This window comes from Xyrauchen texanus, chromosome 31, assembly GCF_025860055.1.
Source record: "Xyrauchen texanus isolate HMW12.3.18 chromosome 31, RBS_HiC_50CHRs, whole genome shotgun sequence".
NCBI classification, from domain to species: Eukaryota; Metazoa; Chordata; class Actinopteri; order Cypriniformes; family Catostomidae; genus Xyrauchen; species Xyrauchen texanus.
Genome location: NC_068306.1, coordinates 4,757,864 through 4,783,316, shown reverse-complemented (window position 1 = coordinate 4,783,316; position 25,453 = coordinate 4,757,864). Strand labels below are relative to the sequence as shown.

The 25,453-nt window shown below is 40.8% G+C and overlaps 1 protein-coding gene across 2 annotated transcripts in view; it reads right to left on the bottom strand.

The window, feature by feature from the left end:
• Positions 1 to 22,581: 22,581 nt before the first annotated feature.
• tfr2 (transferrin receptor 2) overlaps positions 22,582 to 25,453 on the bottom strand; it is a 21,339-nt gene continuing 18,467 nt past the window's right edge. For both annotated transcript variants that reach the window (XM_052100164.1, XM_052100163.1), the window contains 3 exons: positions 24,720 to 24,947; positions 23,661 to 23,801; positions 22,582 to 23,535 (listed from right to left, as the gene is read on the bottom strand). In XM_052100164.1, coding sequence (XP_051956124.1) covers positions 23,293 to 23,535; positions 23,661 to 23,801; positions 24,720 to 24,947 — 612 coding nt within the window. In that variant the 3' untranslated portion in view covers positions 22,582 to 23,292. The remainder of the gene's footprint in view (positions 23,536 to 23,660; positions 23,802 to 24,719; positions 24,948 to 25,453) is intronic.

The following is a 25,453-nucleotide window of genomic DNA, read 5'->3' as shown; positions in this document are numbered from 1 at the left end:
ACATTGTTAATAATATATATATATATATATATATGTACATACGTATATACCGTAGGCCTACAGTGGCTGTCTGATATACTTTCAAATAAACCCTTATTATTTGAAGCCCATACATGATGATGTCCGGCAAACTTATTTATGTGGGGCGCCAAAATTGTTGCTGCATACCCCTCTAACACTGGGTAGTTGCGCCCCTGCTCCAAGAGCCTGCCACAACAGTGGCATAAACCAAGAGGCTATAAAAAAAAGTGGATATAAAAACCCTACACACTCCTGTTACAATGCCAGGTTTTTGTGATGTAAAAGAAAGACACAAATATAAATTCAGAACAATTCAAAACAAGAAAAACAAACTGAAATCTTCGTGGGGGGAAAATGGAAAAACCTTACAATAACCTGGTTGCATAAGTGAACACACCCTCTTATAACTGGGGATGTGGCTGTGTTCAGAATTAACTAATCACATTCAAACTCATGTTAAATAAAAGTCATTACACACCTGCCATCATTTAAAGTGACTCTGATTAATCACAAATAAAGTTCAGCTGTTCTAGAAGGATTTTCCTGACATTTTCTTAGTTGCATCTCAGAGCAAAAGCCAGACCGAATCAGTTGGAGGTCGGGAGCCGGGCTATGTGGGCAGTTGACTACAGCTGGATTGTGACTGGAGTGATGATGGAAGGAAGTAGCGTAGATTCCGGAAGTGATCCGGAAATGGAGGATGTGGATAGAGGAGGTGGTGAGAATGAAAGTGGTAAGTGGAGTGTACTGGAAAATCGGAAAAGAAAGAAGAATTGGGGACAATCTTCAGATTCGGGCAGTGAGAAAGGAAATCTCCAGGCTAAAAGTAGGAAAGAGGAGTATAAGGTACTGTTGAAGTTTGTTGATTCGGTAAAAGCGATTAATCCGTTGAAGCTGACGAAAACATTGAAAGAAATGATAGGGACGGTTGAAAGCATTAGGACTTTGAGGGATGGCAATTTGATGTTGTTTTGTAAAGACAGTAGGCAGCAAAAATCAGCTCTTGGTGTAAAATCGATGACTGGACATAAGGTGATATGCTCGATACCAGAAGAAAAGAATTGGGTTAGAGGAGTTGTATCTGGGATTTCGACAGATGTCACGGAGGAGAAGATTAAAAAGAATATCACGGGAGCAGCGGTAAAGTTTGTTAGACGGCTCAAATGTGTTAGAAATAATGAAAAGACAGACAGCCTCTCAGTAATGATTAACTTTGATGAAAATAAAATGCCAGAGAAAGTTTATCTTGGATGTGTAAGGTATGCGGTAAGACCATACGTTCCTCCACCGCTAAGATGTTATAAATGTCAAAAATTCGGTCACGTAGCGGCAGTATGCAGAGGTAAACAGAAATGTGCGAGGTGTGGAGGCGAGCATGAATATGGCAAGTGTGGGCAAGGTGTAAATCCTAAATGCTGCAATTGTGGTGGAGACCATAGTGCAGGATATGGTGGTTGTCAGGTAAGAAAAAATGCAGTCAAGGTTCAAAATGTTAAAATGACAGAAGGGATAACATACGCTGAGGCATTGAAGAAAGTAAACCAGACTCCTAAAACAAATGAAACTAGGAATGAAGGAATTAATTCAAAACAACAGAGGAAAGAGCGAAGAGATGAAAAGGTAGTAGTGGATGATAAAGTGGCATTTGTAGCATTTATAGCTGAAGTAGTGAACTGTTCTGCACAAACTGAAAGCAGGACTGAAAGAATCAAAATCATTATCAGAGCCGCAGAAAAGTTCTTGGATCTGGGGAATGTTACTGTGGACATGATAAATGAAAGGCTTAAGATTCCAACATTAAATAGTCAAGCAGAAAATAGTCAGACAACATGTGGTGGATCTTAATGGTGTTATATATCTTACAATGGAATGCAAGAAGTTTGATTGCAAATGGACAGGAGTTTAAGAAATTTATAGAAAACCAAGAGAAAAGCCCAGATATTATATGTATACAGGAAACTTGGCTTAAATCACAATATAACTTTATAATACATGGCTATATTACTATTCGGAGGGATAGACATCAAGGGAATGGAGGTGGAGTAGCTACTTTTATAAAACAAGGAATTGGGTATAAAACAGTTGAGGTAGATAGGGAAATAGAAGTTGTGGTGGTGGAAATATGGGAAGGAACACGGTGTATTAGAATAATACATATTACAATCCATGTGATAAGTTAAGAAAGGATGTTCTAGAAAGTATAGGAGGGAATGGAAGTCAAAAAACGGTGTGGTGTGGTGATTTTAACGCTCATAGTTCAATATGGGGAAGCTCAAAAACAGATTATAATGGTGAGATCATTGAAGATATGCTAGACTGGGGAAGATTAGTGTGCATTAATGATGGAAGTCATACTAGAATTGATTTGTATAAGGGAAGGCATTCAGCATTAGACTTGACAATAGTCTCTGAAAGCTTAGCAAGTAAATGTAAATGGAAAGTACTAAAACAAAGTACAATAGGAAGTGATCATTTTCCTATTTGCAGTAAAGTTGGAGTAGATATAGAACAAAGAGTGGGGGAAAAAATGCTTAGGTGGAGGTTCAAGTCAGCGGATTGGGATAAGTATAAGGAGATATGTGAAAGCAAAATGAAGGAAATAAGTAAATGTATAGAAGATGTTGATGTTTTTAATAAGGAAATATGCAAGGTTCTTCAGAGTACAGCTGAAGAAGTAATAGGTAAGAGGAAGGCAGGCAGCAGGAGGAAAGCTATGCCATGGTGGAATGAGGAATGTAGTGAGGCAATAAAAAGGAGAAATAAAGAACTCAAGAGGGTAAGAAGGTCACTTAATTTTAACGATTTAGTTAGCTATAAAAGGGCACAAGCTATAGCGAGAAGAGTTATTCGGACGTCTAAAAGAAATTATTGGAGGGAATTTTGTAATAGAATAGGGGAAGACATTGAAATAAGTGAGTTATGGAATATGATTATGAAAGATGAGCGGGATACAAAGAGATTACAACATACTACAACATACTAGAATACAATATAATAAGAATAGATTACAACATACTAGAATATAATAATAGACAATTTATATCTGAAAGCAGAGGTGTTTGCAGAAACATTTGTTAAAGTTCATAGTAATTCAAATTTATCAGAGGATGTTAGGAAATCTAGGGACAAGATATTTGTCACGAACCCCGCTCCTCTGCCCCATCTCCACTTCAGTGGCCATACACATGCAGTCCATGAGCGTGCTCGCTTCCGCTCCCTCGCTCCGCCCCTTGAGCTCGTACGCTCTTTTTCCTCCCTCGGGCTTCCACGCCTGGTTTTGCTATTACGAGCTCTCGCTCAGTAAACTCTCTCCCCTCTGACTCATGCTCGCTTCTCACGTGCACCAGCCTGAACATTATGACCACTTGCACTCACGCGCTTCCTATCCCCCACACATTAGATTCACCTGCACTCATCTCGTCACCTTCATTGTTCACACCTGCACCTTCCCCTATAAATACCCAGCACTTCCGTTTCACGGGGGTTGGTTATTGTATGTATTTAGATTCCCGTGTTTATGCCCCCGCTAGTCTCGTCTAGTTTTGACCTCCCCACTGTTTGATTACCTGTTTAGCTTGCCAACTCTCTCGTTCCCCTGTCTTTGTTCCCGCTACTCTCGTCTTGTCCTTCGCCCTAGTTGTTAACTGTTTTCCCCGCTTATCGTTCACCTCCCTCATTAGATCTGCCCCCTTGTTTATATACATCCTGTTTACCCCGGCTTTTGACCCTACGCTTCCCTACGATTTGCCCGTTTGTACTGTTGCCTGCTTTTATTGTTTTAATAAAAGCAGTTTTGACTTACATTGTGACTGTCTCTTCTTGTGCGGGTTACAATATTAAGTAAATATCCTAATTTATTGGAGGAAAAAGGACCTTCGGGTAGTACGTTGGATTCAGAATTCACCTTGTATGAATTGAAAAAAGCACTTACAGGGGTTAAGCAAACATCTCCAGGCAGAGATGATATTTGTTATGAGATGGTAAAACAATGATCAGAGATAGCATTAGAGACAATTTTGAGGCTTTTTAATAAGGTTTGGGAGTCAGGAAAGGTACCAAATGACTGGAAACATGGGGTCATAGTGCCTATTCCAAAACCAGGCAAGGATAATACACAGCCAAATAATTATAGACCTATAGCTTTAACATGTAATTTATGTAATGGAGCGTATGGTTATGAGTAGATTGGTATATGTCATTGAAAGGGATGATATCTTATCACCTTACCAAAGTGGATTTAGGAAAGGACGAAATACAATGGACTCAGTACTGTGTCTGGAATCTGAAATAAGAAAGGCTCAGGTAAATAAAGAAGCTTTAGTTGGGGTATTTTTTGATGTCGAAAAGGCATATGACATGATGTGGAAAGAGGGACTTTTAATTAAGTTAGAAAAAATGGAAATTAAAGGAAGAATGTATAACTGGATCAGGGATTTCCTGTTTAACAGATCTATACAAGTAAGAGTAAGTAATGCTTTTTCTCAGATACACACAATAGAGAATGGAACACCTCAGGGAAGCGTAAGCAGTCCAATTCTGTTTAATATTATGATTAATCGACATCTTTACAAAGGTTGATAGGGGCATTGGAAGATCTTTATATGCAGATGATGGAGCTGTGGAAAAGAGGGCGTAATGTAAAGTATGTGGAAAGATGTTTGCAGAATGCTGTTAAAATGGTAGAAAACTGGGCAAATGAATGGGGATTTCGGTTTTCAGTAGATAAGACTCAGGTAATTTGTTTTGCAAAAAGGAAAAGTAACCTAACTATTAATATTAAATTGTATGGACAAGAAGTGAAGCAAACAGCAGTTGTGAGGTTTCTAGGTATATGGATGGATATGAAACTGAATTTTAGTATACATATCCAGAAACTGGTTGACAAATGCAAAAAAGCATTAAATATCATGAGGTGTCTAGCAGGAGTTGATTGGGGAGCATGTCGCCAGTCACAAAAAATTATATATTGTGCTCTAATAAGATCGGCAATAGATTATGGCAGTATGGTATATTGCACTGCATCCAAAACACAACTCGTAAAACTAGAGGCAATTCAGTCACAAGCTATTCAAATTTGTTGTGGAGCGTTTAGATCATCCCCAATATCAGCAGTGCAAGTAGAGATGGGTGTAATGCCTCTAGTAATTCGTAGGCTCAAGTTAAAGATGAGGTATTTAATAAGCATAAAGGGACATTCGGACAGTCACCCAGTTAAAATGGTGTTGGAGGACTGTTGGGAATGTGGATATAAGAAGTTATCAAGTTTTGGATGGAAGGCTAGTGAGGAAGCCCGGAGAATGGGATTAAGTGATTTCAATGTTGCCCCTACTGTGGCTAGGTCAGCAATTCCTCCTTGGCTGTTCCCAATGCCTTTGATTGATATCCAATTGCTTAAAGAAAAGCATAAGGATAGAAATGGATTAGAAAATCTAGGTATACAGCAATACATAGATCAAACTTACTATAGTGCAGTGCAAATATATAGTGATGGTTCAAAAGACCCAGAATTTGGGAAAACGGCAGTAGCGGTATATATTCCACTTTTTAACATTAGAATGTCCAAAAGAACATCAGATCATATTTCGGTATTGACTGCAGAAATAATAGCAATATGTCTAGCACTTCAGTGGATAGAAGAAATACAACCAACAAGGGCAGTGATTTGTACAGATTCTCTATCAGCTCTAAATAGTTTGGAAAGTGGAACATCATCAGCAAGGCAAGACATGATAATTGAAGTAATGCAGAGTCTTTACAGAACAAAACAGTATGGAATTCTGGTAAATCTTGTATGGGTTCCATCGCATATGGGTGTGAAAGGAAATGAGGAGGCTGACAATCTGGCTAAACGGGCATTACATTATTCACAAATTGACATTGAAGTGGCATTAAGTAAAACAGAAATTAAAGTGATAATAGCGAAACAAATACAGGAAATTTGGCAGAAGGAATGGAATGAAGGAACAAAAGGTAGACATTTTTACTGCATTCAAGGAAAAGTAGGTTCAGAGAGAAGAAGATTCGGAAACAGGAAAGAGGACGTTTTAATAACAAGAATGAGTATTGGACATTGTTTATTAAATCAATGCTTACAAAGAATTGGTAAACATGAGAATGGAAATCGTGATAAATGTGGGTTAGCTGAAACTGTAGAACATGTGCTTATAGAATGCGAAGCTTATGAAAGAGAGCGGTTCCAGCTAAAACATGCTTTAAGAAATATAGAAATCAATGAGCTGTCACTTCAGGTTCTCCTAGGAGAAGGTACTAAGCAATCCAGAATTTATCATGAGTTATTTATATTTTTAAAGGAAACAGGATTATATAATAGGATGTAAAAATCCCTGCTATTTATTTTTTATTTTTTTTTGTTTGTTTTTTTGAAAGCGTAGATTTAGTCTAAACTTCCTTTCCAACATGCGCTTCACACTCCATTTCAGTAGGTGGCGGGAATGCACCTTTTAAGTTGGTTTGCCAAACCGCCATTAAATCCTAGAAAAAGAAGAAGGACTTTCCTGACATTTTCTTAGTTGCATCTCAGAGCAAAAGCCATGGCCTGCAGAGAGCTTCCAAAGCGTCAGAGGGATCTCATTGTTGAAAGATATCAGTCAGGAGAAGGGTACAAAAGAATTTCCAAAGCATTAGATATACTATGGAACACAGTGAAGACAGTCATCATCAAGTGGAGAAAATATAGCACAACAGAGACATTACCAAGAACTGGATGTCCTTAAAAATGTATGAAAAGATTAGAAGAAAACTGGTCAGAGAGGCTTCCAAGAGGCCTACAGCAACATTAAAGGAACTGCAGGAATTTCTGGCAAGTACTGGCTGTGTGCTACATATGACAACAATCTCCTTTATTCTTCATATGAATGGGGATGGAAGCCTTTTCTTACAAAATAAACATCCAAGCCCGGCTGAAGTTTGTAAAAACAAACATCAAATCTCCCAAAAGCACGTGGGAAAATGTGTTATGGTCTGATGAAACCATGGTTGAACTTTTTGGCCATAATTCCAAAAGGTATGTTTGGTGCAAAAACAACACAGCGCATCACCCAAAGAACACATACCCACAGTGAAGCATGGTGTGGCAGCATCATGCTTTGGGCTGTTTTTCTTCAGCTGGAACCGGGGCCTTAGTCAGGGTGCAGGGAATTATGAACAGTTCCAAATACCTGGCAATTTTGGCACAAAACCTTCAGGTGTTCGTTAGAAAGATGAAGAGGAAGTTCACCTTTCAGCACGTTAATGACCCAAAGCACACATCCAAATCCACAAAAGCATGAATTCACCAGAAGATGATTAATGTTTTGGAATGGCCCAGCCAGAGCCCAGACCTGAATCCAACTGAACATCTGTGGGGTGATCTGAAGAGGGCTGTGCACAGATGTCCTCGCAATCTGACAGATTTGGAGCGCTTTTGCAAATAACAGTGGGCAAATATTGCCACGTCAAGATGTGCCATGCTAATAGACTCCTACCCAAAAAGACTGAGTGCTGTAATGAAATCTAAAGGTGCTTCAACAAAGTATTAGTTTAAGGGTGTGCACACTTATGCAACCAGGTTATTGTGAGGTTTTTTTCCCCCTCAGAGATTTCAGTTTGTTTTTCAATTGAATTGGTCACGTTATAGGTCACATTAAAGGTGGAAAAATTCTGACATGATTTATCTTTGTCTCATTCTTTTACATCGCAAAAAATCATTTATTATCATTTGCAGGCAGCCACAGCTTATTACAAAAGAAAACCCTCACAATATAACAATCATTTGAAAGGTTAAAAATGGGATGCAAAATGCAAATTCATAATAACTTGTGACAGAGAGAAATCATGGCCACATGTGTTAACTGCAGAACTTTGCTGTCCCTTTGTGGTTTCTACAGCAGCCTGTCTTAATGTGTCGCTGGAAATTAGACAACATACACACCACAAACCATATCTGCTTTATATTTCCTAACATGGAATTAGGGAACCTACCAGATTCGATCTTAAATGTTTTGACTTTGGCTATTGCTCTTTCTACATGCACCTGGTGTTATCTCATCATCTGGGACTGGCATTTGAAGATTTGACTTTGCAAATGGAGGAATGTTTAGTTTAAGGCCAAGCTCGTCACCTCTTCCTCAATGAGAAACCCCTTATCCACCATGAGCCCAACACCTCTCTTAAGGTAGCCAAACTGAAGCAGACCTTAAAATCTTTGATTTTGTCTAAATATCCCTTGTTCAGAAATTTATCCTGTGTAAAGTGTAGATGCAAACATAATGGAGCCACAAGGATCACTGACTATTAATGTGTTAGTAGACATAGAATAAGTCTGACATTGTACTAACAGTGAGCTGGGTTTATCCATCTTTATCAAGAATTGCAAAACTTGTTGGAAACTCTCCTTTGTAGTTGTCGGGCATGTTTTGTTTTCTTCTACCTAAAACACTGATCACTAAACCAGGTGACATGCACATCCAGAGTACACAAATCCAGGTGCAGGATCAACACTGGCATACTGACCTGCATACCTTAGCATGAGTTTGTAAAGTACGCTCATGCCCATCTTCAATAACCAGTCACATGATTTACTTACTGTCAGGCAAACGCAAGTGAAGGTTCATCAAGTCAGATTTTACTGTATACAAAGACCATTAATCAGTATATACACTTCACTACTAAACAGTTTTGCAACTATTATGAACTAATCATGGTTGCATTCCTGAATATTGATAACATGCTATTAATCAAAAACCTGAGGTTGTTTGATTTCAACTGACACCAAGATCACATTTCTAGTCGATTCAGAGACGGAGATATTCTACAAAACATGGGGCAAGGGCGGGCTTCCCAAAAGACTGAATGTCTATGGGCGGAGACAAACCACATTGGGGCATCCCCTGATTTTCAGATAGGGTGCATCTCAATCTTCTCCCTAGTTCAGTGGTCAGGGCCATTTTTAAGGCCGTCTCAAACTCTGTTCTGGGGCACTGAAACAGTCAGGCACCTACACGAACAAAACCAAAAGTAGAAACAGTGCAGACGGAGTCTGCATTATAAACTCTTGAAATTGATGAACGGTCCATTTGACCCTTAAGCATAACCTACTTTCATAGCTGTGTGAATACAAAAACATTAAGGTACAGAATACCCCCATGGCAGATGACGTCATGATGTTTCAGGCTGATAACTTGGTAAAGAAGTTATAAATGACCCAGAAGACCAAGGAGGGTTAATAGTAAGGGTGTAAAGCTACCAGTCGGATACACGAAGGCTTCCCTTCTAGAATTAAAGCACCTGTTAGAACTGGAGGCATTTGCATGTGTAAATCATGGACAAAGAAGCATCTGTATGCATAAAGTTTAAGGCAGATTGCACTTGAAAGCAATCAATAATGGGGTTCAATTGAGTTTTGAATGATCACTAGTTGTGCAAGCAGTACAACAGGGTTGGATAATTGTTAAGAGCTGCAAAACAAGGGGGTTGTCAAAGTTGAGCACCCACCACCAACAGGTTTAGGTTACTTAGCAGAAGCTAAAGGAAAACAAGCTTTTAGAGAAACCATTGTTTATTAAGACCATCAACAATCTGCCACAGAATACGGAGGTCACTGGGTAAAGGTGCAGCAGAAGAGGGCTCTTAAGCATCCTGTCCAAAGAGTTATACTGAACACTCATGGCTGAAGAGCTGCTCAATAGAATCAGATCCTACAAGGAAAGTCCTGCCTCAAACCACCACTGACAGATGCTGTAGAATTGGTCTGGGTTAAGTCAACATACACCCGGAGCTCTGTCTTCAGGAGCATCAACCAAGGTGGCATTGTTTTCAGAAGCATACTGGGTCAGGGTAGCATTGCCATCAGGAGCATCATGGACCAAGGTGGCATTGCCCTGGGTCCAGGTACCATTGGCAGATGAATCAGGACCTTAATTTAAAAATCACAATGAGATGTCTTCAAACCAGGACTTATTAAAATACAAAATGCAGTGTAATCTTTAGCCTGAGTTTTAAATGACTGCAGGGGAAAATGAAACCCAGCACATCAGATGGAAGGAACAAATACACACCTTTATCTTCTCTGACAACTCGCCTAACAGCACTCCAGGATGAGTCAATAGAAGAACCATGTTCAACTGAAGAACCAAGAGCTGAAAACACAGAAGCTTGTAAACACAAATGTGGCATAACAGAATCAGTTTCAATATTACTCCCTGATAGCACACATTAAATCACCCAGATGTCCATTTGATGTGCATGTTTACATCTGGAGAGGTTTGGGTTTACATGGTTTGCTCATCTGCAACACACTTCCTCTTGGAAGTCAAAAGACTCCGATGTCTTGTACACATTTGTGATTTAAATGCAGAACAGCTCTTCACATGTTTAGTAGAACACAATGAGATCTGGTACTGCTTCAGACACAAAAATAAACTCACCATTCCACAGCAACTGATGACAAAGAGCCAGAACAATGGCAATTTTAACAGCACTCATGTTTGACCACAAGATGAACTACTATGAAAACCAATCCAGCTATACTGAAGTTTCAGTCAAACCAGGACTTTTATAGCCCAACAGAGAAATATTTGCATCACCTGGATGCCTCGTTAACTCATCCAGATCACCACTAATTAATGAGAGCCTTAATTGAAGTGTCACTTATTGTTATCCCATTTCTCTAACCTGAACTGATAGAAATATGATGATGACCCACAGTTAACAGCTCATGTATATGACTTTATTTATGTTGATTTGTTTCCTGTGGAGCATGTGTGTATTCTCTGTCTATGTTCTCAATGCTCATAAATTGTTTTGCTTACTGCACATTTCCTGCAGCTTTACAGGAAATCATGCATAAACATTTATTATTAATGAAACTGTCATATCTATAATGTCTCAGAGTGATCATTGTGTAGTTTGATTAAATATGATTGTGAATTGTGTATAAGTAATGAAATAATAATTGTATTAATAACCCCAGTGAGCAGCTGAAGGCGACTGAAGGAACACAAATCTCCATAAGATGTTGATTAATGGAGAAAATGGAGAATTAGTGTAGATTTAATACAGTTATAGATCATGATAGATGTTTCTGGTTCCAGCAGACCTGACTAAAGCAGTCTAATTGTAAGATGAAGGTTAAATTAGGTGTACACTTGGCTAAATAGATGATTCTGTCATCGCCATCAGTCCCTTAGTCTTTAGACCGTTGGGGCACCACATGATCTTGCAGCTATTATCACTCTCCACGCCTCTCTGTCCTCGGCCTTTCTCATTGTGTCGCATTGTTTCAAACCCGTCCATTCATGGATGTTGCCCTCCCATCTCTTCCTTTGGCCTCTTGTTCCTAATGGCACAGTCCCCTGCAGGATTGTCTTCGCAAGACCATTGGAACGTATGACTTCAACTTTCGCCTTTTCCTCACTTCTTCGTTTGTGATGTGGTCCATGTAAGAGATGGCGAGGAGAAAGTGAAAGCATCTCATCACTGTTGCCTGTATTTGCTTTTCAATTTCAGCTGTCAGGGTCCAGAACTCAGAATCAGAATCAGCTTTATTGCCAAGTATGCTTACACATACAAGGAATTTGTCTTGGTGACAGGAGCTTCCAGTGTACAACAATACAAACAATACCAAAAACAGCAGCAAGACATAGGTAATAATACAAATTAAAAAAAACTCACATCCAGAACTGACCAACCAAGCTGCATGATGATCTGCAGGAGTTGATACAGCTCTAACCACATCCTCAAGTTTGCCGATGACACGACCGTGGTGGGGCTCATTAGCAAGAATGATAAGTCAGCATACAGAGAGGAGGTGCAGCGGCTAACGGACTGGTGTAGAGCCAACAACCAGTCCCTGAATGTCGACAAAACAAAAGCGATGGTTGTTGACTTTAGGAGAGCACAGAGTGACCGCTCTCCGCTGAACATCGACAGTTCCTCTGTGGATTGCGTTGCCCTTAGGAGCATCATGGACCAAGGTGGCATTGCCCTGGGTCCAGGTACCATTGGCAGATGCATCAGGAGCTTAATTTAAAAATCACAATGAGAAGTTACTTTTAAATAACTTAATCTTTAACCTGTAAGTTAATTGACTGTATGGAGAAAAAAAAAGAAAGAAAGAAACCCAGCATGTCAGATGGAAGGAAGAAATACACACCTTTATCTTCTCGGACAACTCGCCTAACAGCACTCCAGGATGAGTCAATAGAAGAACCATGTTCAACTGAAGAACCAAGAGCTGAGAAAACACAGAAGCTTGTAAACACAAATGTGGCATAACAGAATCAGTTTCAATATTACTCCCTGATAGCACACATTAAATCACCCAGATGTCCATTTGATGTGCATGTTTACATCCTGCAACGTTCTAGTAAGGTTAGTTTATTGTTATCAAAATAAATCCTAAAAATAACTATTAGAGATCGTTCTAATATAATATAGAATAGAAAGAGTCATTTAGACCCCTTTTATGATGCTTTAATTGACAGTTTTAGGTTAATGGCACACATTCTCATGGCTGAGATATTCTTCAGAAATGTATTTTTGTGTCCCTCAGTTTAAGTCATTCATATTGGGAACAGCTTGAGTTTGAGAAAATGATGGTTAGATTTTCATCTTTGGGTGATCCATTCCTTTAATAAATATCATCACACTGTCGGCAGTAGATGAAGTTTATATTCACAAATCAGAGATGAAACAGTTGATTTGTTTCTTGTGCACGATGTAGACGTGACGTGTGAGCACATATTTTACAAGTCTGTACAAATCTCTTTAAAAAGTTAAAAATATAAAAATGTTTTTCATTATCCAAATCAGCTTTTCAGATGCAAATGAAGGTGTTTTGAAGAATTTGTTTTGTTAGACTAAAGTACAAGTTCATTTGTCCTCACAGCTCATTGTTACAGTTTCCTGTTTGAATATTTCTGCATGTTGTCTCTGTACAGTGATGTCATGCACGCACATTACGTCATCATTATAATATCTATGAAGTCTGGAAGTATGAGAGTGATCTGTGCTCCACAAACATTTCCTCTCCAATAAATCTGCCCACAACAGTCCTCATCTGCTTCAAAACACTCCGATTGTCTTACAGGGGAAATTAAAATATCTATATTAAACATTTTTATAATCAAATTTATATTTGCATCCTTAAAAAAGCTTCCTTCTTTTAGAGGTCGGACACACACACACATACACACACACATACACACACACACACACATACACACACATACTCATACACACACACACATATACACATACATACAAACACATACACACACACATATACACACACACATACACATTTACACACACACACATACACACACACACACATACTCATACACACACACACATGTACACATACACACAAACATATACACACACATACACATTTACACACACACACATACACACACACACACACATACACACACACAGATACACACACATACTCATACACACATGCACACACACATACTCATGCACACACATATACACACATACACACACATACTCATACACACACACACACACACATACACACACATACAAACACACACACACTCATGCACACACACATATACACACATACACACACACAAACACACACACACACACACACACACACACATACACACATATACTCACACACACACACACATACAAACACACATGCACACACACACATACTCATGCACACACACATATACACACATACACACACTCTTGTTGTGTTTCCATGTTTTATGGGGACTTTCCATAGACATAATGGTTTTTATACTGTACAAACTTTATATTCTATCCCCTAAACCTAACCCTACCCCTAAACCTAACCCTCACAGAAAACTTTCTGCATTTTTACATTTTCAAAAAACATCATTTAGTATGATTTATAAGCTGTTTTCCTCATGGGGACCGACAAAATGTCCCCACAAGGTCAAACATTTCGGGTTTTACTATCCTTATGGGGACATTTGGTCCCCACAAAGTGATAAATACACGCTCACATACACACACACACACATACACACATATACTCACACACACACACACACACTCACACACACTCATATAAGTTGTGTTTTAAGTGTGCCGGTCACCGCTACACAAATAGATGTTTATAGTGACTCTGTTATTTTAATTAAATCACGCAGCGTCTCGTCTGACGGCCCCCGCTCACACACACACGTCTGATTGGTTCAGCATGTTGGAACGGATGTTTAAATACTGTGACAGACTGAAGTTCAGCTCACACTCTTCTGCAGCGCTCTGTGTTTCTGCTGTTATTAGACGTTCACGGTAAGTGTTTTCTGTGATTCATATCCTGATTACTGCAACAGAATTAAAAGAGAATTATTAATACATGTGATTTTTCTTGCAGTGAATATAAAATGAAAATCATGTTGCTGTTATTGTGTGTTTTGGCGTTGGGTCACACACTTCCCGTAAGTGTAACAGTATTACATTTAACAGCAGTTATAATATCACAAAATCAAATGAAATATTAGATTATATTTAGCATAAAGAAACATGAGCCAGATTTACTGTAACAGTGTTGCATTATGCCATTATTCCCCAGACAATCCCACACAACCTTCTGTATCTTACTGTTAATAATGATGCAGTAATAAAGTTAGTATGTTTATCAAATAGAACTGTATTGTTATAAGGATTTTGTTTATATGTACTAAATTACATTTTACTTAATACATTTTGAATTTTGAATATTTTTTCAGAACTAATCCATTGTTTTCTTATTTATACAAATATGTAGATGCAGCACAAGAGATTTGTACGATCAGAAAGCTCAGAAAACATTGGGGTATGAAACATGTACACACACACACACACACACACACACACACACAGACACACACACACACATGCACACAGACACACGCACACAGACACACACACACACACATGCACACAGACACACGCACACACACACTCACACACACACACAGACACACATGCACACAGACACACACACACACACACATGCACACAGACACACGCACACACACACACACACACACACACACAAAGACACACACTCACACAGATACACACACAATGGCACAAAGTTTAGTTAGTTTTGGTTGGGCTGATGGTAAGGCCCCATATCTTAGTGGCAATCACCAGATCATCAGCATACATAATGTGGTTGACCAATAGGGAGCCATCCCTTGACCGCACCCGGGCATCGATCAACCTCCCATTATATCTGTACCAGATGGAAATTCCTCCGGTACAGCCATCGAAAGCTTCATGAACCACATGGTCAAAATAGATATTAAATAATGTGGGAGCCAGAGGACATCCCTGTCGCACTCCAAGGTGAACAGGGAATGGCTCCAACTCCCGACCACGTAGTTTTACCCGGGCCCGCTCGCCATCATGAAGGTCCTTAATGATCGCTTGCAGCGGGTCTGGGACTCCGAAAGCACGAAGAACAATCCAGAGCCCAGGCCTACTGATGGTATCATAGGCCTTGACCAGGTCAATAAAGCAGAGATGTAGGTCTTGCTGGAATTCCCTACACCTCTGCTGTAGCAGACGGACAGAGAATATGGCATCTGTGCAGTACCGCCCCTTCCTGAAACCGCATTGGGACTCCGCAAGCCTCTCCTCAGCGTGCCTAGGAAAGCGATATTGAATAATCCATGCCAGGACCTTTCCCGGCACACCGAGGAGTGAGATGCCCCTGTAGTTCTTCAATAGCGAGACCACCAGGGCATCCTTCCAATCCTGCGGAACCCGTCCAGTGGTCCAGACTGTTGTTATGATGTCATGTAGGGCAGTCTGTGCACAAACACCACCCTCCCTCAGCATTTCACTGGGGAGATCATCTCTGCCCGGTGCCTTTCCTGGTCTCAGGCTCCGGATCGCTTTCAGTACTTCCTCCAAAGATGGCTCCTCAGCCAGCCACCCACAGGGCGCGACTTCTTCCTCCAATATTTGAGGCACTGCAGCCCCAGCAGGGTCATTCCCACTTTGTCCCACAATGTTTTCCTGGCTGAGTGACTTCCCCTCCCCAGGAACTCACAGAAATGCTCAGAAAATCTGCAAACCTGTTCCTGGGGGTCGGAGATTGGATGGTAATATGTTGGTAATAGGTGTGGTGCTGCAGGTTACTTTTTTATATAATTAAAGAGTGATTTGTGATCACAGGCCACTGAGGCAGACTCCATCTCCCCAGCAACCCGTGACCACCACCTATCCTTGCAGCTCCTCACGGCTCTCCGAACCTCCGTGGGATGCTGTAGCCAATGAGAGTGGGCCTGTCGCTTTTTCTCAGCCAGCTTGAACACCTCCTCTGTCAGCCAGGGTCTCTGAGGAGGTCTGGAACATGTACCCAAAGCAGCCATTGCAGCTGTATGAGCCACAGCCCTAAACCTCGCCCATTTTCCCTCAACATCTGTAGGATTGGGGGACGATGCCAAACCCAGTCTCAGGCGATGATGAAATTCTCACTTGCAACTTTCATCAGCTAGCTGAGACCATGCCACTAAGGGTTTGAATGGGGACCTGGGTGTTCACCAACCACCGGAGTGGAAGAATGGCAGGTGAATCTTACAGATGACAAGTCAATGTTCAGTGGGCAGATCAGCTCCACGGTAGGTCGTGGTGTCAAGGACATGGGCCCACAGACACGCACACACTCACACACACACACACACAGACACACACACACACAAATATGTGGATGGAAACCCTGCTACTGTTTGACATGTACAACAAAACAAGAGCACAGACACTTTTTTGAGTTATTAATGGATTTTCATTTGTGTGGTTTTTCAGAGTGACTCAGAGGGAAACAGCGATGAAGAGGAGGAAGAAGAGGGCGATGAAGAGGAGGAAGGAGGAAATGAAGAGGAGGAGGAGGAAGGAGATGGAGAGGAGGAACATGTAAAAGAAGAGGAGGAAGAGGGAGAAGTTGAAGGAGGTGACGAAAATGAGAGCAAGAAAGAGGAGGAAGAGGATGAGGAAGATGAAGAGAGTGAGGGAGGAGAACAAAAGGAAGATGGAGAAAAGGAGGAAGAGGAACAAGATGATGGTGGAGAAGAGAAAGAAGGTGAAAACAATGAGGAAGAGGATGGGGGGAGTGAGAATGAAGGAGGTGATGAAGAAGAGGAGCAAACTGAAGGAGAGGAAGAACCGACTGAAGAACCGCCGACAGTATTCAGTGACAAACAGAGGATCTGAACACAACGGACAGACGTCAGTCAATGACATTAGCAGATGTAACACTTACTCATCCTCATGTCGTTCCATATGACTTTCTTTTTTAAGACCACCTCATGAAGCAGATATAAATGAACCTGAGGGCTTATCATTATTAATGCTGCATCAGACGTTAGCCTCGTACACACTTGCATCCAGGTAAATTACAGGAATATCACATGTGCTGTTCACACATTACTTACAGAAATGTTTAGGTAATGATACAACTTCTCATTCAGGGAAATTGCCAGAGCAACATTTACCAGTATTGTTCACACATGACCTCTAACCTGAAATTTGCAGGAACATTTCCTGGAAAAGTCTGTATGTGTGAAAGGGGTTAATGCAAAAGATGTTAAACTACAATAATGTGGGAATATATTAGAGTTGATATCTGCTTGTATTTAAATGTTAACAAAAAGAGCATTATTTACTTGGAAGTGTTACACAACTAAATGCCAAGTGTTTAAATAAACGTTTACATGTTACTATAAATGTTCTTATAGCTTTGTTTTGTTGTTTCGTTTTCATTTACATTAGTTTTCACTCAATAGTTGTTCAGTAAATCTAGAAAAATCTTTCCTCGTAATGACGAGACATGTCCTAAAAACGACATCTTTTCTCGTAATGACGAGACATGTCCTAAAAACGACATCTTTCCTCGTGATGACGAGACGTCCTAAAAACGACATCTTTCCTCGTAATGACGAGACATGTCCTAAAAACGACATCTTTCCTCGTAATGACGAGACATGTCCTAAAAACGACATCTTTTCTCGTAATGACGAGACATGTCCTAAAAACGACATCTTTTCTCGTAATGACGAGACATGTCCTAAAAACGACATCTTTTCTCGTAATGACGAGACATGTCCTAAAAACGACATCTTTCCTCGTAATGACGAGACATGTCCTAAAAACGACATCTTTCCTCGTAATGACGAGACATGTCCTAAAAACGACATCCTTCCTCGTAATGACGAGACGTGTCCTAAAAACGACATCTTTCCTCGTAATGACGAGACATGTCCTAAAAACGACATCTTTTCTCGTAATGACGAGACGTGTCCTAAAAACGACATCTTTCCTCGTAATGACGAGACATGTCCTAAAATCGACATCTTTCCTCGTGATGACGAGACGTGTCCTAAAAACGTCATCTTTCCTCGTAATGACGAGACATGTCCTAAAAACGACATCTTTCCTCGTGATGACGAGACATGTCCTAAAAAGACATCTTTTCTCGTGATGACGAGACATGTCCTAAAAAGACATCTTTTCTCGTGATGACGAGACATGTCCCAAAAATGTCATCTTTTCTCGTAATGACGAGACATGTCCTAAAAACGACATCTTTCCTCGTGATGACGAGACATGTCCTAAAAACGACATCTTTCCTCGTGATGACGAGACGTCCTAAAAACGTCATCTTTCCTCGTGATGACGAGACATGTCCTAAAAACGACATCTTTCCTCGTGATGACGAGACATGTCCTAAAAACGTCATCTTTCCTCGAGATGACGAGACATGTCCTAAAAACGACATCTTTCCTCGTGATGACGAGACATGTCCTAAAAACGACATCTTTCCTCGTAATGACGAGACATGTCCTAAAAACGACATCTTTTCTCGTAATGACGAGACATGTCCTAAAAACGACATCTTTTCTCGTAATGACGAGACATGTCCTAAAAACGACATCTTTTCTCGTAATGACGAGACATGTCCTAAAAACGACATCTTTCCTCGTAATGACGAGACGTCCTAAAAACAACATCTTTCCTCGTAATGACGAGACGTCCTAAAAACGTCATCTTTTCTCGTAATGACGAGACATGTCCTAAAAACGACATCTTTCCTCGTAATGACGAGACATGTCCTAAAAACGTCATCTTTTCTCGTAATGACGAGACATGTCCTAAAAACGACATCTTTCCTCGTAATGACGAGACATGTCCTAAAAACGTCATCTTTTCTCGTAATGACGAGACATGTCCTAAAAACGACATCTTTCCTCGTAATGACGAGACATGTCCTAAAAACGTCATCTTTCCTCGAGATGACGAGACATGTCCTAAAAACGTCATCTTTCCTCGAAATGACGAGACATGTCCTAAAAACGACATCTTTCCTCGTGATGACGAGACATGTCCTAAAAACGTCATCTTTTCTCGTAATGACGAGACATGTCCTAAAAACGACATCTTTCCTCGTAATGACGAGACATGTCCTAAAACGACATCTTTTCTCGTAATGACGAGACATGTCCTAAAAACGACATCTTTCCTCGTAATGACGAGACATGTCCTAAAAACGACATCTTTTCTCGTAATGACGAGACATGTCCTAAAAACGACATCTTTCCTCGTAATGACGAGACATGTCCTAAAAACGACATCTTTCCTCGTGATGACGAGACGTCCTAAAAACGTCATCTTTCCTCGTGATGACGAGACATGTCCTAAAAACGACATCTTTCCTCGTGATGACGAGACATGTCCTAAAAACGTCATCTTTCCTCGAGATGACGAGACATGTCCTAAAAACGTCATCTTTCCTCGAGATGACGAGACATGTCCTAAAAACGACATCTTTCCTCGTGATGACGAGACATGTCCTAAAAACGACATCTTTTCTCGTAATGACGAGACATGTCCTAAAAACGACATCTTTTCTCGTAATGACGAGACATGTCATAAAAAGACATCTTTTCTCGTAATGACGAGACATGTCCTAAAAACGACATCTTTCCTCGTAATGACGAGACATGTCCTAAAAACGACATCTTTCCTCGTAATGACGAGACATGTCCTAAAAACGACATCTTTCCTCGTAATGACGAGACGTCCTAAAAACGTCATCTTTTCTCGTAATGACGAGACATGTCCTAAAAACGACATCTTTTCTCGTAATGACGAGACATGTCCTAAAAACGACATCTTTCCTCGTAATGACGAGACATGTCCTAAAAACGTCATCTTTTCTCGTAATGACGAGACATGTCCTAAAAACGTCATCTTTCCTCGTGATGACGAGACATGTCCTAAAAACGACATCTTTCCTCGTGATGACGAGACATGTCCTAAAAACGACATCTTTCCTCGTGATGACGAGACATGTCCTAAAAACGACATCTTTCCTCGCGGATGACGAGACATGTCCTAAAAACGACATCTTTCCTCGTGATGACGAGACATGTCCTAAAAACGTCATCTTTCCTCGTGATGACGAGACATGTCCTAAAAACGTCATCTTTCCTCGTGATGACGAGACATGTCCTAAAAACGACATCTTTCCTCGTGATGACGAGACATGTCCTAAAAACGACATCTTTCCTCGTGATGACGAGACATGTCCTAAAAACGACATCTTTCCTCGTGATGACGAGACATGTCCTAAAAACGACATCTTTCCTCGTGATGACGAGACATGTCCTAAAAACGACATCTTTCCTCGTGATGACGAGACATGTCCTAAAAACGACATCTTTCCTCGTGATGACGAGACATGTCCTAAAAACGACATCTTTCCTCGTGATGACGAGACATGTCCTAAAAGCGACATCTTTCCTCGTGATGACGAGACATGTCCTAAAAACGACATCTTTCCTCGTGATGACGAGACATGTCCTAAAACGCCATCTTTCCTCGAGATGACGAGACATGTCCTAAAAACGCCATCTTTCCTCGAGATGACGAGACATGTCCTAAAAACGACATCTTTCCTCGTGATGACGAGACATGTCCTAAAAACGACATCTTTTCTCGTAATGACGAGACATGTCCTAAAAACGACATCTTTTCTCGTGAATGACGAGACATGTCATAAAAGACATCTTTTCTCGTGAATGACGAGACATGTCCTAAAAACGACATCTTTCCTCGTGAATGACGAGACATGTCCTAAAAACGACATCTTTCCTCGTAATGACGAGACATGTCCTAAAAACGACATCTTTCCTCAGTAATGACGAGACGCCCTAAAAACGCCATCTTTTCTCGTAATGACGAGACATGTCCTAAAAACGACATCTTTTCTCGTAATGACGAGACATGTCCTAAAAACGACATCTTTCCTCGTAATGACGAGACATGTCCTAAAAATGTCATCTTTCCTCGAAATGACGAGACATGTCCTAAAAACGTCATCTTTCCTCGAAATGACGAGACATGTCCTAAAAACTACATCTTTCCTCGTAATGACGAGACATGTCCTAAAAACGACATCTTTCCTCGTAATGACGAGACATGTCCTAAAAATGTCATCTTTCCTCGAAATGACGAGACATGTCCTAAAAACGTCATCTTTCCTCGAAATGACGAGACATGTCCTAAAAACTACATCTTTCCTCGTAATGACGAGACATGTCCTAAAAACGACATCTTTCCTCGTAATGACGAGACATGTCCTAAAAACGACATCTTTCCTCGTAATGACGAGACATGTCCTAAAAATGTCATCTTTCCTCGAAATGACGAGACATGTCCTAAAAACGTCATCTTTCCTCGTGATGACGAGACATGTCCTAAAAACGACATCTTTCCTCGTGATGACGAGACATGTCCTAAAAACGACATCTTTCCTCGTGATGACGAGACATGTCCTAAAAACGACATCTTTCCTCGAAATGACGAGACATGTCCTAAAAACGACATCTTTCCTCGTGATGACGAGACATGTCCTAAAAACGTCATCTTTTCTCGTAATGACGAGACATGTCCTAAAAACGTCATCTTTTCTCGTAATGACGAGACATGTCCTAGAAACGACATCTTTCCTCGTGATGACGAGACATGTCCTAAAAACGACATCTTTCCTCGTAATGACGAGACATGTCCTAGAAACGACATCTTTTCTCGTAATGACGAGACATGTCCTAAAAACGATATCTTTTCTCGTAATGATGAGACATGTCCTAAAAACGATATCTTTTCTCGTAATGACGAGACATGTCCTAAAAACAATATCTTTTCTCGTAATGATGAGACATGTCCTAAAAACGACATCTTTCCTCGTGATGACGAGACATGTCCTAAAAACGACATCTTTCCTCGTAATGATGAGACATGTCCTAAAAACGACATCTTTTTTCGTAATAATGATGTATTTTTTAATCTTTTTTGACAACTCATAAGCCACACCTTAATGTTTTTTATAGTACTCTGTTTAATCATACATTTTTAAAAGTCATTAATAAAGTTTATCGTGAAGTAAAAGCGTTTCTCTCACCTCCGAAAACCTTCGATACCCTGCACGAGCAGCTCAACAGTTCTTATGCACACATTCATAAAGTTGAATAAAACAAATAACACTGGAATTTAACATGACATTGTTTTATTCGAATGCAACAGCACATGTTGTAAATACAGGGTCTACATTTATAATCCAGATCTGAACAATATCTAAACTCCGAAGAGCACAATGTATTTTTGAGCAGATTCCTGGCATAGCTAAAACAAACCAGCTGGTTTAAACTTGTCTCCCAACCTGGCCAAACCCACTTTAAAACCAGTCCATAGACCATGCAGCTAAAGCCAGCATGCTGGTCTGGCTTTCACTGGTGCACCTGATTTACAATTCAACAGGTGAGCTCTAGAGCTCTATGACATCACAGCCTGAGGGGTCATGTGACATCATGGGCTGATTGATAGCAGATGCTGCTTTTTGATTGGACGACAGTATGACTGTCATAATTATGAGAGTCACTGCTCCCGATAATTACTGCACACATTACGAGAGTCTCATTATCACTTAGCAATAAAAAAAGAATCACGTCTCAATTATAATTGTTAATTAACCATTAAATTAATATGTCCACATAGATCACCAGAACAGAAAATAATAATAATAATAATAGAACAAACACACAGAGGGAAACATATTCGTCGTAACACTGCAACCAACCCAGGCGCAACGCGACAAGTTTCCAGTGGTAAGTAAGTTGGACACGTTGAAAGCGCACACTCGACTAATGTTGACGTGTTGTATTTTGATGTTGTAGAGTTATTCACGGTGTGGCTAAAGAAGTCTGCAGTCGTGGAGCTCTACAGAGGGTTGTCGATGTTCCACACATCGCCGCTGAGAGCGTTAGCGGCGCCCTGTAGCGTCCAGGTGAAGAGAGCCAGTTGCCGTCGGAAACGGGCCTCGTTGAACAGGTGCGGGTCAGAGCGCAGGAGAGAGAGATGCTCAGCGAGCGCGCTCAGAGTGTGATCGCCGCGCCCGTGTAGCACGTGACGGAACGGCGTCTCGACCACTGACACGTACTGCGACAGGAAGTAGTATTCCACCTGTAGATACAAACACATTAAGGTGCAGTGTCATGTTTGGAACTACATGAGGGTGAGTAAATGATGATAGAATTGACATTGCTTGGGTGAACTTTGGAGGGGAAAATCTTTGTGTGTGCGTTTACCCTCATGATGCGCGTGTTATACAATCTGGCGAGTCTTTCGTCCTGAACGTCGCTGTTCTTTATGGTCTCCTGCAGTTTTTTAGCGGCTCTGCTGTAATCTCCTCTCGCACTAAAAACCCACTGCAGAGACAAACCCCTCGACTGACACACACACACACACACACACACACACATGGACATGCATCATTGCAAATAATGCAATAAACAAACAGATTTCCGCTTTGTTCTTTTTCACATATGAAGGTCACATTAAAACTGAACTGGAAACGTTTGACCGGGTCATCATCATTTATTTTATATAAAAACCTCCCTGCAACGTTCTGGGAAGGTTAGTTTATGGATATAAAATAAACCTAAAAATAACCATTAGAGAACGTTCTGTATAGGCTGTCTTTAGGTTGTTATAAAAACCTCCCTGCAACGTTCAGGGAAGGTTAGTTTATGGTTATAAAACCCCACGGATGGTGGCCATTCCTCCACGTCCTCCAGCGGACGGCTGCTCCTTTGGGCGGACAGCAGTGGCGAGGACTCTACGACTCCTCCCTTCCGGGTTTCGGCACCAATTTAACATGGTTAAAAATGGCAAAAGAGGAGGCGGGAATCGGCTGAACAAATAGTTTAAAATGTAAACTAAAAGACAGAAACACACATGGCAGCAGCGTGTGGCTCTCTCTCTCCTGATCTGCCACATCCCGCTGCACTTATCCCTCTCCTCGGCTGATTAGCCCGATTGGGGAGCTAACATTAAGCCCCGTACACACATGCAGTGACTTCATTGCTTGCGGTCGCTAGTGGGCGTTTCTACTGCTCTCGCTATAATGTTACTGGTGGACTGAACGTCTGGCCATGTCTTTTCAGATCTGATCACAGATGAGACATATTGCTAGTAAAACAAAGATTTCATTCCAATAAATAGACTAAATAAATTGTTATGTCCATAATAACAGAGACTTCTCTGATTGGTGGATCACCCTTGAGGATTATGGGTAGTGTAGTTCTTCATTAGGTAAAGCTGAAATCACACTGACTTGAGGCTTCTGACCTGTGTGTGTGTTGTACCTGTAGATGACCAGCGTCCAGGCTGAGTTTAGAGCTGAGCTGCAGTGCTGTGCTGCTGTAGCAGGTGACGTCCAGTGGAAGTATGTGATCATGTGACAGTTTCAGAACCATCAGACCCACCAGTTCACCAACAGCTCGACCCACCGAACCCAAACGCCCCTGAAGAAGCTCCTGCAGACGCCCGACGCTGTCCAACTGAGTGTTCACAAACGGGTATGTACGAGCATCCTGAACAGATGAAGAGATTGTCAGAGAGATTGTTTATGTCTGTTTCACCCATTAGGCAGCAAATGTTACTCGCTATTAACTTTCCTGTGGGACAAAATGCTTCTTCCTCAAGTCCTGATCATAACTACCAAATATTCATTCATTTTCAAGATTTTAACCCTTTCAATGCCAGTTTGTTTACATAATACCACTGTAGTTTTTACACACACACACACACATACACACACTCACACACACACATACACACACACACACACATACACATACACACTCACACACATACACACACTCACACACACACACACACATACACACACACACTCACACACACATACACATACACACTCACACACACACACTCACACACACACACACACAGTCACACACACACACACACACACACACACACAAACACTCTATAATACAGTAATCAGAGAATAGGGGAAAAGTTTGTATTTGCTCCATAGGATAAACATGAGGAAAATGGCGCCATCTGGTGAAAAATA